The following is a 12809-nucleotide window of genomic DNA, read 5'->3' as shown; positions in this document are numbered from 1 at the left end:
ATGTGTGTGTGTGTGTGTGTGGGTGTGTGTGTGTGTGTGTCTCAGACTCATTCATTCCTTTACATTAATGATCACGGCTGTGGTCAAACATTATCAGCATCAAAACATCAGACACAGGCGGAATGATCCAGATGTGACGTTCTGGCAACTCCGAGAGAGCAAAGATGAATTCATATGGACATAAACGTCTTTCCAAACACACTTCAGATTGTTAAGAGCTGCACAAAAAACACAAAATCAAACAAATATGAAGAAATAACACCTCCAGTAGTAAACCCGCTATACAGCTGGACATAGAAATGTTGAGAATCGTTGCACATGTTTGCTTTCTTTTTAATTTTATCTCATTTTGCCTCACATTTTGTGCATCTTTCAGTCATTTTAAGAGTCTTTGCATTAATTTTACATCTTGTTTTGCATCTTTTGTCATGTCTTTAATAGATTCAGATCTGTAAAGTTTTTCCAAGTCCTATTTTCCGCCTTAATTTGTGTGTCTGTGTGGTTTTTTTGCATGCATTTGTTGTTTTAAACTCATTTTACATCTCGTGTTGCATGTAATTTGTGTCTTCATTATATTTCCTGTTTTTGTGGTCTCTTCTGCCATCTTAAATTTAATTCTACATCTAATGTTGTGCCTTTCGTTGTTTCCAAAACTCTGTTTTTTATTTCAGATCTTATTTTTCATATAATTTAGTGTCTTTGTGGTCGTTTTGCTTCTCTTTGTAGGTATCAGATGTCTGGTTTTGCTTCTCATTTTGTTCCCAATTTTTTTTCTTTTGAGGTAATGAAATGATTATGTGGCTCTTCAACTTAGGATTCATTCATCCCTTTGTTTTTCTGGCTTAATGAAAAGTTTATGGGTTATTGTTAAATTGTTTTGCTTCTTTATGTGTTTAAGGTGTTTAAGATCTCGTTTTTTTTGTCTCTGAGTTTTGCCTCCTGGAAGCTTTAAAACCTATTTTTCCACTTCATTTTATCTCCATCTCCATTTAAAGGTCACATATTATACAAAATACACTTTTTCAGGCTTTTCTTACAAAAAATATATGCCACTGGCCTGTCCACAATCCCCCAGGAATCAGAAAAATCCATTCCCTCCTCCCCTCTTTTTCTCCACCTTCCAGAAAAGGTGTGCTGAATCAAGCCGTTCTCTGATTTTCCCCTCATGATGTCATGTGGGGAGTTAGCCCCACGTCCAGGTTCAGTTGGCCCTCCCCGCTTGGAAGAAAGTCCCGCCCTCCTCTTCTGATCCATTTAGCCACATTCGTTTCCTTAGAGGTGCGGAGTCAGACAGCTCATTAACTTTTAAAGCCACAGACACAGAAATGGCTCAGAGGGTTTTTAGACATGCAAAAATCCAATACTGGTGTATTTTTTCAGCAACAAACTTCACAGGCATGCTCTGGGGACCTCTGACACCATAAAAACTTGTCTTAAAGAGGTAAAATATGTGACCTTTAAAGTAGTTTTACATGTGTACAGCTTTTTAGTGCATCCCAAAGTTTTTGCATTTCTGGTAGTTTTGCATCTCTAGCATTCAATAATCTCATCCTGCATCACATGTTCTGTCTCTTTATTGAAGATTATCACCTCTTTATGGTACAAGTCTTGTTTTATTTCTCTTTTGTAGTCATCTTGAGTATTTATTGCATTTAAAGTTTTATGTTTCTACCACCCAAATTCCAAAAAAGTGGGGACATTGTGTAAAATATAAATTAAAACAGAATGCAATGATTGTCAACTCTCATAAACCCAAACTCTGATCACAATAGAACGTAAACAACACACCAGATGTTGAAACTGAGGCATTGTACCATTTCATGGAAATATTAGCTCATTTTTCATTTAGAGAGGCAGAGTCTCTCAGAATTAAAGATAGGCAGATGTTAGGGACGAGGCTGAAGGACAGTTTTCCGGTGCTGGTGATCTTCTGACCATCAGAGGCAACTGCATTAAAAACAGGCGTGATTCTGTACTGGAAATCACAGCATGGGCTCAGGAACACTTCCAGAAATCACTGTCTGTCAACACAGTTGGCCGTACCATCATCAAATGACAGTTAAAGCTGGATCATACAAAGAAGAAGCCATACTTAAACATGTTCCAAAGCTGATTTAAAATGGACTGAGGCTAAATGGAAAACTGTGGTCACATGAATTTGAAATTCTCTCTGGAAACCATGGACACTGTGTCCTTCAGACCTAGAGAAGACAGACCATCCAGCTTGTTCTCCTGGCTCAGTTCTAAAGCCTGCATCTCTGATGGTATGGGGTTGCATTGGTGCCTATGGGGTGACCAGCTTACACATCTGGAAAGGAACTATCAACGCTGAAAAGCAGAGAGAGGTTTTAGAGCAACATATGCTCCCATACAGACGTCTCTTTCAGGAAAGCTCATTTAAAATGGACTGAGGCAAAATGGAAAACTGTTCTGTGGTCAGATGAATCCAAATTTGACTCATCAATGTAAAACATTTGGCACAACCTAAAAGCAGCTGGATTTATCAGACAAGAATGGGACAACATTCCTCTCCCAAAACTCCAACATCAGGTCTCCTCACTTCCCAGACGTTTACAGACTGTTGTTAAAAGAAGAGAGGATGCTACACCATGCTAAACATCGCCCTGTCCCTACTTTTTTGGGATGTGTTGCTGCCATCAGAATCACAATGAGCTACTATTTTTCATGAAATGGTAAAATGTCTCAGCTTCAACATCTGATATGTTGTTTCTGTTCTATTGTGAATAAATTATGGGTTTATGAGATTTGACAGTCACTGCCTTCTGTTTTCATTTATGTTTCACACAGCGCCCCAACTTTTTTGGAATCGGGTTAGATGCCTTTGACTTTTCTAGATGTTTTTTGACTCTTCTAGAAAGTTTTTGTTCCTCTGTTTAAAGGTTTGTCTCTTAGTAATTCAGGTTTTCTTCAGAGCTGCTGTGTCGGGGTCTGTGTCCAAAGGTGCCTCTAAGTGTTTAAACTCTAAATCCAGAAGTTCTGGTCCAGAGGCCAAATCCATGACCGTACTGAATCCACCACTCGTCACTTTTCTCCTCTGGTAGACGGCCTGTGCCACCTCTGGTCCGCCCTACTGCTCCGTCTTCATTTTTATGGACAAACTTTAAAGAGTTCTAACTGGAGCTGATCGGAATGTGGACGCCGCCGCCGCCAACACAAACGCCTGTTCACAAAAAATGATGTTAACCCTGCACAGGGAGTCATGGGAAACTGGCTCCGTCTGACTTCCTCCGTGTCACACCAGCCACACCTCTCTCCCTCTCTCTCATGTGAACGTCCTACAGCAGGGAGGAGAAGTCCAGACACATCATTAGCACCATCCACTCTGCTGAATCCCTGCTGTCAGACCATATGGACGCTGCACTCCTCTCAGCCCCGCCCCCATCTCGGCCCCGCCCTCCCCCACCCTGTAAGGTTTCAGGCCAGTGTGTTTTTATTTGCTCTTTGAAAGGATGTCATTTATGGAGGCCCATCTCCACCAGTCAAAGAACAAACCTGATCACTAATTTTAAAAATACGCTTCATTCAAAGTTAACATGTGAGATAAAAAGTTGGAATTATGGGGAAAAAACTGAATCTTTAATCAGAAATTCATAACTGGAAGATAATAAGCCTTGTGAGTTAAAAAGTAAAAATTATGAATTCATAAATTACATTTTGCAAAAGTAATATTCATAATATTAAACAACAATTAAATACTAATAGATAAAAATTATAGGAGAAAATCTAACAATCATTAGACTATAAATAAGAAATATGACAAAACAATGTTTTGAGGATAAAAGTCAATAAGGGATGCAGTCAACAGTATATAATATATGAAATTATGATGCAAGAATGTAAAAATTATGAGATAGATATTCATAATTTTGGGATAAAAAATGCATATTTTTTGGCGCAGACTTTTAAGACGCGCCCCTCATCGTGGGCGGTCCAGGTTTGAGTCTGGCCTGTGACCCCTTTTCCTCCTCCATCAATAGAGACCTAAAATACCCCCAGATAAGTCTTTAAAAAAAACAAAAGTTAAAATTACAACATAAAATGTCAAATTTAAATGGTGAAAAGTAAAAATTCTCATAAAATGAGTCATAATTTTGGCATAAAGTCAAAATATTAAGATTCGGGGTCAAAATTGTAAGATAATAACCCAAAATTCTGAGATAAAATCTAATTTGTAGGATTGAAAAGTCAAATTTATGTAGTAAAAAGTCCAAGTAATGTGGAAAAAAGTCAAAATTGTGACAAATAATCATCATTTTTAGATAATCATTAAAATGATGAGGTAGCAAAGATAAAATATTGAGATAAAGGGTCAAAAATAAGCGAAAAGATTTTAAAACATGAGATAAAAATCTACTTTTTAGATAAAAAGTCAAACTTTTGAAACATAACCATTTTATAGTTTAAAAGAGTTTTAATATTTCTAAATAAAAAGTAAGGATTACAGATTATGTCATTCTAATAAGAAAAAGGTCAAAACTGTGTAATAAAAAATTAAAAGGCTCAGATAAAGGATCAAATCAATAAGCTTAAAAGTGAAAATTGTGAGTTGAAGAACTTATTTATAAGCTAAAAAATCAAAATTATAAGAAAAATTTGCATACTTGTAAGATAAAAAGTAAAACTTAAAACATTAGAATAATAATTATGTTAGATGAAAAGTCAAAACTAAAAAATCAGAATTAAAATTTTGAGTTAAAAGTCAAAAATCATTTGATACAAATCTAAAAGTCAAATATGTTAGATAAATTTCATACTAATGCGATGAATCATGACCTTCTTTCTCTGTGGATTTTGAGTCCATTATTTTGATTTTTGAATTTTTTTATTCATAGATGTTTTTTTCCTCACTGGCAGGACTGAGCCTCCGTACACCATGCTGTTTTATCTCCTGACACTGAGGGTGAGATCAGGAATGCTTCCAGTGACAACCTTTTGTTTCAGTTAAATATGTGAGTATGGTGGCTGTTCAGGGCCAAAAAGGAAGAGACCAAAGAAGAAAAACTTGTTCACTTGTTGTTTGGATCAGCGGAGCATGACAGAGACGGATCCTCTCGCTCTTCCAGGTTTGTTTCTCAGTAGTTTTCAGGCTTAAATGCTGTATGTTGATTTCAGCCTCTCTGCTCAGTCAGAAATAATCATCACAGTAAATAAACGCCCTCAGAATTAAAAAACCTCAGCCCTGGCTTTAAACGATCCCCCCTTTGTCCTCCTCTCTGAATACTTTACAGCCTCCAAAGTGGCAGTTTATACTCTACGTGCCAAAAATGCCAATAAAACCGCCCTAATCGCTCCTCCGATCTGTAATAGCACCTGCTTCTGGAAACACAACACGCCCCTGCAGTCTATCTCTGCAGCTGCACTGTTTCCTTCCTTTTCTACAGCTCGGAAACGCAATTACACATTTTGGACAGGCGCTTTTACTCCGCTGGAATGACTTCATGCACTTTCTCTTCCTCTGAAGGTGATAAAATCAGCTCCAAACAAACTGAAGACTGAGCAGAATGCTGCCATTCGGCTGCTTTATGGAAACAAAACTACATTAATCTGAGCTCATGTACAGGAGACGCTTCATTTGGTCCACATCCAGGCCTGTGCTGAGACGCTTTTAGCAGTAGGCAAAGGCTGGCAAGTCTCTGGAGCCTTGTGCTCCAAGGAGCCTCAGGATCCAAGCATTAGAGGTGTGCATTACAATGAGGTTTGCATCTAATATCATTTTCAATGATGAAGACTGGTATTTTTCATGCAAAAAATAGCACCAAAAATAGAATTTATTGTCTGAAAAGTCCAGATAGAGGACCCCTGGCCCCAACAACAACATCCAAGTCCCTTAAAATCCCCAAAACATCTTCATATCAAGCAAATTTCTACTGTTAAAGCCCTCCAGACATATTGAAATGTTTAATTGGTGAATAACTGTGTGCTAAAATGGCATGCAGTAAACAAAAACAGATGATCTAGCAGAAGAGCAAATATTGCACCAAAAGTAAGCATATGTTGTTTTGTTTTCGTAAGTTAAAGCAGGCCTGGAGACATGTCAAAATATTACAACGAGCTCAGTTTGAGTTATGATGCCCTTCCAAGAGCTGTTGAGCAAGTACTGCTAAGTATTTATTTCTCACATTTGCCCTGCAGTTTTCTAGATGCTTCAAAATAGTTGATTCACTCGCTATGATTGCTTTTAGTTCAATGATGAAGGGCCTTATATTGGACCATGCCTCAGGCTTAAAAATTACTAAAACTGCCCCTGCCTGTGCCAAAAAATCCCTGAAATAACACTTGTCTTGTTTGATGAATATAACACTATTTCCTCTTTCAAGACTGAGCTCACAAGTGCAACAATTTACTAAAACATTTTTCAATTTATTAAATTTAGTTCAACTTCAGAGCATCATTTTTGCATAAATGCATGCCTTTGTCTGTGTTGTGATTGCAGTAGTTTGATGCTTAAACTCCATAAAAACAACACATGCAAGAAACCAGTCTGATTATCCAGTAAGAAATCAATTTAACTGGATAAAACCTCAGTTTTAAACTGAGCTAAATAATTGTTTTACCTCAATTATCAGGATTGTTCTTCTGATTACATTGTGGGAATTTCAGCCTGGGGCCTTCTGTCTCTTATTCATTATACAAACAATCAAACTAATACTCTTATTCAAGGTCTGATTGCTCCAATTAATGCATAAATTACAGCAAAGTAAAGCTGATTATTTCCGCTCACAAGAAAGAACCATTCTCAGAATCTTGTTTTATTATTGTTTTTTCTCTGTAGTTTTTGGCCTTAATTTTATTTGCACATCATTTCTGTTGACCTTTCAATATTTTTAATGTAGTTTTAATCAAGTTTGGCATGGAATTTTGTGTAACCTTGTTGACATTTTGCATGTTTTTGTACCACATTGTAGTTGTTTTTCTCCTTGTTTCATTCTCTTAGTGATATTATTCCTCCTGTCTGTTGTTTTAGTCATTTAAACTTCACATCTCATTAAAACTCTTTTCCAGAGTCATATTACCCCACTAAACCTATTCTTTAGGGAAGTTAAAATCACCCTTGACCATTAGAATTTAAACATAAAAACCAGGATGACAAATAAAAAATATGTAATTGCCACATTTAACTAATTCTAAGATACATTTGACAAGAATGCAATCTTATAATGATGCACACAGTTGGTTTTACAGTCTGGAAAAGGAGGGAAATTGCCTGAAGCCTTGCCCACCAAGGAGCCTCAAGATGTAGACAAAGATGTGCATCAGATCTGAGATATCTATTTCAATAAATAAGATAAGAATTTAAAATGAACGTAAGGTGCCCAGAGTGCATGAAAGAGCATTAAAAGTTCTTTTTGAAGGATCCCTGAGCCCCTTCTGAGGTTCTAGCACCTAAAAAATCCACTATATTTTTAAATCAAGCCATTTTAGCAGGTTAAATTTGCATAGAAATATAAAATTGAGGATTTAATGTTCTTAAATTACATATAATAATTTAAAAATCATGTTTCCTGGCAGAAGATGAAATATTACACCTGTATTTGTGCATGCATTTATTTCTACACCTGACCTAGACTTTTTATTACTCATATAAAAGTGCTGCATGCTCATTTTTAAGTATACCCTGTGATTATTTAATGATGTGGCTTTGCAGCTAAAAAGAGAGGCTTCAACATATTGTCTTTACTTGTTATGATTGCTTTTAGCAAAATGTGGAAGAGCATTTTTGCTCTTTGCCTGAGGCCTGCAAAATTCCAAAACTATCCTTGGGAATAATCACTCCATTTAATTTATTCATTTATCTCCATAACAAAATAAAATACTTTATATTTCCGGGCAAGATTGAACCAATACTGAAAATATAAAAATTGAACTAAAAAAAAAATCAAGAAATCGATCGTCGTTTGTGCGTAAAATTGGTCCTAGAAGTTGAACATTACACACCAGATTGTACCCATTTTTATCCGCACATTTTGCATAGATTTTAATTTATATCTAAGCATGACCTACCAGAGTAAGCCTGTAGATAAACCTGATATTTCCAGAAGAGAGTTAACCACCACTGACCAGTAATACATGAAATTAAAACCATATAAACGAACAAACCACGTGCGCGTAATTCTGTAAAAGTTGACCAAAAGGCGCCAGATTAGACCAGTTTCAGCAGCACTTTTGGGGCGATAAGAACCACATATTTAAGCTCTAAATAGAAATATAAAATCTCAAAAGCTTGGACAGTAAATAGGATGATAAGGGTGGGCTCTTACCGACACACTCGTTGGCCTCTCGTGCCGTGGCGCGCTGCCACGGTCTGTCATAGTGGAAAGGTTTGCACCTGTCGCACTCCGGTCCCGCCGTGTTGTGTTTGCACTCACAGACCAGGTTCCCCTCTCGGTCTTTGACGCACTTTGACGCGTGTCCGTTACACTTGCAGCGACCCCCGACCTGCAGGTCCGACACCGCGTAATAGTACGAGTCTCTGGCCAGCTCCGAGTCGTCCTCGTTCTCGTCTCCGAAGGTGTGCAGCCGGCTGAAGATCACCTTGATGTCGGTGGCCGTCACCCAGTCCTGCAGCACCGGGGAGTTGTCGAAGTCGTGCGCGGAGGGTCTCCCGTCCAGGGTGCTGAAGGCGATGAGCCCGCCGCTCAGCGGGTGCATGTCGGTGTGGGAGTCCGTGCAGATCGCCTCCTGCTCGTTCTGTTTGGTGATCACGGCTTTGTTCTGGCGGTTGTACATCTTCTTACACTGCGTGGAGTAAAACTGAAAGGGCACCCACGACTTGCCGTAGTCCATGGACTTCAGGATCGCCATGGATTCTGGTCTGGGTGAGCAGAACTGCAGGCTCACGTAGGTCACCTCAAACTTCTTCCCTAAAGACAAAGTGAGCGTGACATTCTGTGGGTACTGCATGTAGGTCTCTGACTGCCAGCACGTGAGGTTGTGCGGGTTGTTCAGGTCCGTTAAATACGCGGGAGGATGAGACTTCTTTGGATCCCCAGCATCACATGTGTGACAGTCCCGGCTCCGGTCCTCTCCCTTCTCGGTCACCACGCAGTACCTGGCCGCGGGGCTGCCGCATGTGCTGGAAACGCGCACGTCCTTCCCAAAAGCAGAGTTCACGAAGTCTGGGATGCATCTGCGAGGGTTGCCGTTTTCGTCGTAACACGGGTCTGGAGGGGAGGACTGAGCCGCGAACATGCTGAGCCCGTATCCCCCAAAGACCCCCTCGGTCAGAGCCGACACCATCAGCACGGTGACCCAAAGCCCCACCATCCTCTGCGTGGTCATCCGAGCTCTGCAGGGACTGTCCAGCTGAAATAAAGGCACAAGAAAACAACAGTTAAAACTTAAAAATCAATCATCATCATATGATTGATCCAAATGAAATCTGGTCTCAGGAAAGACACGAAATGAGCAGAAATGTTCTTACGATGCAAAGAAAACTCCACCCAGCTCACAGCGTCCAAATAAACCGCTCCGAATAAAACAGAATTCCTGTGAAATTAGACAACAAACTCCTTTTTACGCACGAAAAACTCCTTTTTACGCACAACAAAACTCCCTTTAACGCATGTAAAACTCCCCCTACACTTCTTCAGACTTTGTCCTTAAAATGAAAAAGTGAAATGTCAGAAGCCCTGCAGCCTGTGTGTCCACTCAGTCACACCTCTGCCCACCTCTATCTCTGTCTGTCCCATTCCTCTCTGTTATAATAGAAGAAAAGAGGCTCCACTCCATCACTGAACACACTGCCTTTTCATTTAGGGAGGCAGAGCTGCAGAGGGAGAGCGAGGGCGACATCTGCTGGTGGAGCATATGCACTACATCTACCATTATGTCAGGTATTGTAGCCATAAATCTGCTTTATTTGTTGTCCCTTCCTTGTTTGTCTCCCACTGTACGGAGGCCCAAGAAGTACACTGCAAAACAATTCACAGAACATAAATTCAATTCAATCACAACAAAATTTACCAGCGCAGAAAACAAAAGGCCTTTCACAAGAAGTTCCTTTTTATTTGTCTTAAATAGAATATTTGTGGGTTTGATTACTTTTTTATTTTAATAAATATTTTTGTATTCAGAGAATTTGTTTTTTTCATCAACTGCTTTTGCGTCTTACAAAATGATTGTTTCATGGATTAAAAAAAGAAAAGTTTTTGCATCTCAGGAAATATTTTTTATTTAACAAGTATATTTGCATTTCAAAAAAATATCTTTTAGAATATATTCATTTTACAAAATGTAAACTAATTTCATTCGTTTTCTGTGATTAATATACATTTCGTAAGCTTTCTAGGGAATTTTCTATAATTCAACCAATCATTTTTGTGTTTTAAAAAATGTTTTTATCATTTTTTTTGCTTTGCAAAACGAATTTCAGTTTCATGAAATGTTTTTGCATTTCACAGAATATTACTTTGTTTCAGGATGTCTGGATTTGTTTCATATATTTTGTGTGAAATAACAAGTTTTAGCATTTCAGGGAATGTTTTTCTATTTTAACAAAGTATACTTTGCATGTAGATAAAGCTGTCAATGGATTTGTTTGTTACGGAAGCCCTAAAGGGCCATATATTCACATATATAATTACTTTGTTTTCCCTTGATAACTAATCATTTCTGTCTGTTTTGTGCAATCTCAACTTATTTTTGTCGTTATCTCGAGATAACGCTGGTTTTCACATGATAGCGACTTAATTTCTGTGTTATCACGTGTTTATTTTGTGTAATAAATACACGGCCCTTTAGGGCTTCCTTTTGTTTGTGTCAGGTAGGAGGGGCAGTGGGAAACAACTGCAGACAACGGGTTTCTAAAAGTTATCCCAAAAGGATAACCACTAAATCACAAGCGATAAATGGGAAAAGGGGAAAACAAAAGCTCAAGAAAACTTGCCCACAACCAAAAAACTCCTGTTCTTGACAATACTGAGCAAAGGGGAAACTAAACCACTGCTGCCATGCAGCTGAAATGAACACAAACTTCTAGGGAGACTGAAAAATGTATCTTTAGATTAAAAAACAAAGATCACCAGACTGGTGCGAAAAGGAGAACCAAAACACTGGTTAATGCTTCCCAGCACTAATAATCTTTAATACTAGGCAACTAGTTATTCTCATAAAATGTAACCAAGAAATATATTAGACGATGCTTATGTGACCTTTAACTTTTACACTCACAAGAAGAAATACAGGGAGATGCTCTGAATGCCTCTGATGGTGAGATAATGAGTCAGCACAGAGAGCTGCAGCCCAGGAGTATATATAAGTTTGCCACACCTGGCCCTAATCAGAGACAAACAGCCTCACACACCTGGTGTTGCAGTGACTGACACACACCTGGGCCTGCACTGATTGACACACACTCAGTCAGTTACCAGGCTGATCTTCCTCACAATTTGAAATTCAAAAAAAAAAAATGTCCTGGGGCTTTTTTTATTTTGCAAATTTGCATGCTTTTTCTTCATATGACATTAATTTGTGTTTGACAAAATGTTTTTGCATTACGTGATTTTTTTTTTCTTCAGAAATCTTTTTGGTTTCATGCAAAACTTTGACAAACAGTGTTTGTGTTTTACAAAATGTTTATGTGTATATGACACATTTTTGTAGTTTTCCTTCAGGGCCACCATAATCTCTTTTCCAGTTTTGACATCAAAGTACAAAAAGCAAGTTCTAAAACTAAAAAGAACATTTTAAATTGTCATAGAGGCAAAATCAAGGGGGATTCTGATATGTTTTGGTAAAGTCTGAGCTTGTAAAAAAAACTGAACTTGCAGAAATATTCTTACAGTGCAAAGAAAACTCCACCCAGATCACAGCTTCCGTATAAACTGCTCAGCATAAACAGAACTTCTTTTCACTCACTTTTATGAGAGAAAACTCATCTTGAACTTTGTCTTTGAGATCTTGAAATAAAAATGAGTCCGTGTCCACTCAGTCACACCTCTGCCCACCTCTATCTCTGTCTGTCCCATTCCTCTGTTATAACAGAAGAAAAGAGGCTCCACTCCATCACCAAACACACTCATTTCAGTTAAGGAGGCAGAGCTGCAGAGGGAGAGCGAGGGCGACATCTGCTGGTGGAGCATATGCACTACATCTGCTGGATTATATTTAAGGTAGTAGGCCAGAAGTCTAGGAGGAAGAAGAAGAAATTCTTTTTGGAAACCATGGATGCCATGTCCTGCAGACCAAAGAGAAGAGGGAGCATCCAGCATGTTCTCCTGGCTCGGTTCTAAAGCCTGCATCTCTGATGGTATCAGGTTGCATTGGTGCCTATGGCATGGGCAGCTTACACATCTGGAAAGGAACCATAATTGCTGAAAAGTAGAGAGAGGTTTAGAGCAACATATGCTCCCATCCAGACAACGTCTCTGTCAGCTCTTGACTATTTCAGCTCGACAATGCTAAACCATAAACCACATCCATCACAACAGCATGGCTTCAGGGAAGAAGAGTCCAGACCTTTTGACAAAGAAGACTCGAGGCTGTTGAACAGCAAGAATCCTACATCAGATAAGAATGGGAAAACACTCCTCTCCCAAAACTCCATCAACCGGTCTCATTTACTGACTGTTGTTCAAAGAGGAGGGGATGCTACGCGACGGTAAACATGGACCTGTCCCTACTTTTTTGAGATGTGTTGTCTCAGTTTGAGCATCTGATATGTCGATTATGTTCTGTTAGTAAAATGTGGGTTTATGAGATTTGACGGCCATTGAATTCTGTTTTATTTACATTAACACAGCGCCCCAAGTTTTTGGGAATTGGGCTTATATTTTATCTTTTATTAGTTC

General features: G+C 38.7%; 1 protein-coding gene across 1 annotated transcript in view; it reads right to left on the bottom strand.

Moving 5' to 3' along the window:
• ntn1b (netrin 1b) overlaps positions 1-9678 on the bottom strand; it is a 78286-nt gene extending 68608 nt beyond the window's left edge. Inside the window, exons 1-2 of the mRNA XM_041778010.1 lie at positions 9443-9678; positions 8280-9324 (exon numbers count right to left, since the gene is read on the bottom strand). Of these exons, the coding sequence (XP_041633944.1) occupies positions 8280-9300 (1021 nt within the window). The 5' untranslated portion in view covers positions 9301-9324; positions 9443-9678. The remainder of the gene's footprint in view (positions 1-8279; positions 9325-9442) is intronic.
• Between the last annotated feature and the right edge of the window lie 3131 nt (positions 9679-12809).

This window comes from Cheilinus undulatus, linkage group 21, assembly GCF_018320785.1.
Source record: "Cheilinus undulatus linkage group 21, ASM1832078v1, whole genome shotgun sequence".
In the NCBI taxonomy this organism is placed as follows: domain Eukaryota; kingdom Metazoa; phylum Chordata; class Actinopteri; order Labriformes; family Labridae; genus Cheilinus; species Cheilinus undulatus.
The sequence above is the reverse complement of the archived record's forward strand: the minus strand, read 5'-3'. Positions and strand labels throughout refer to the sequence as shown.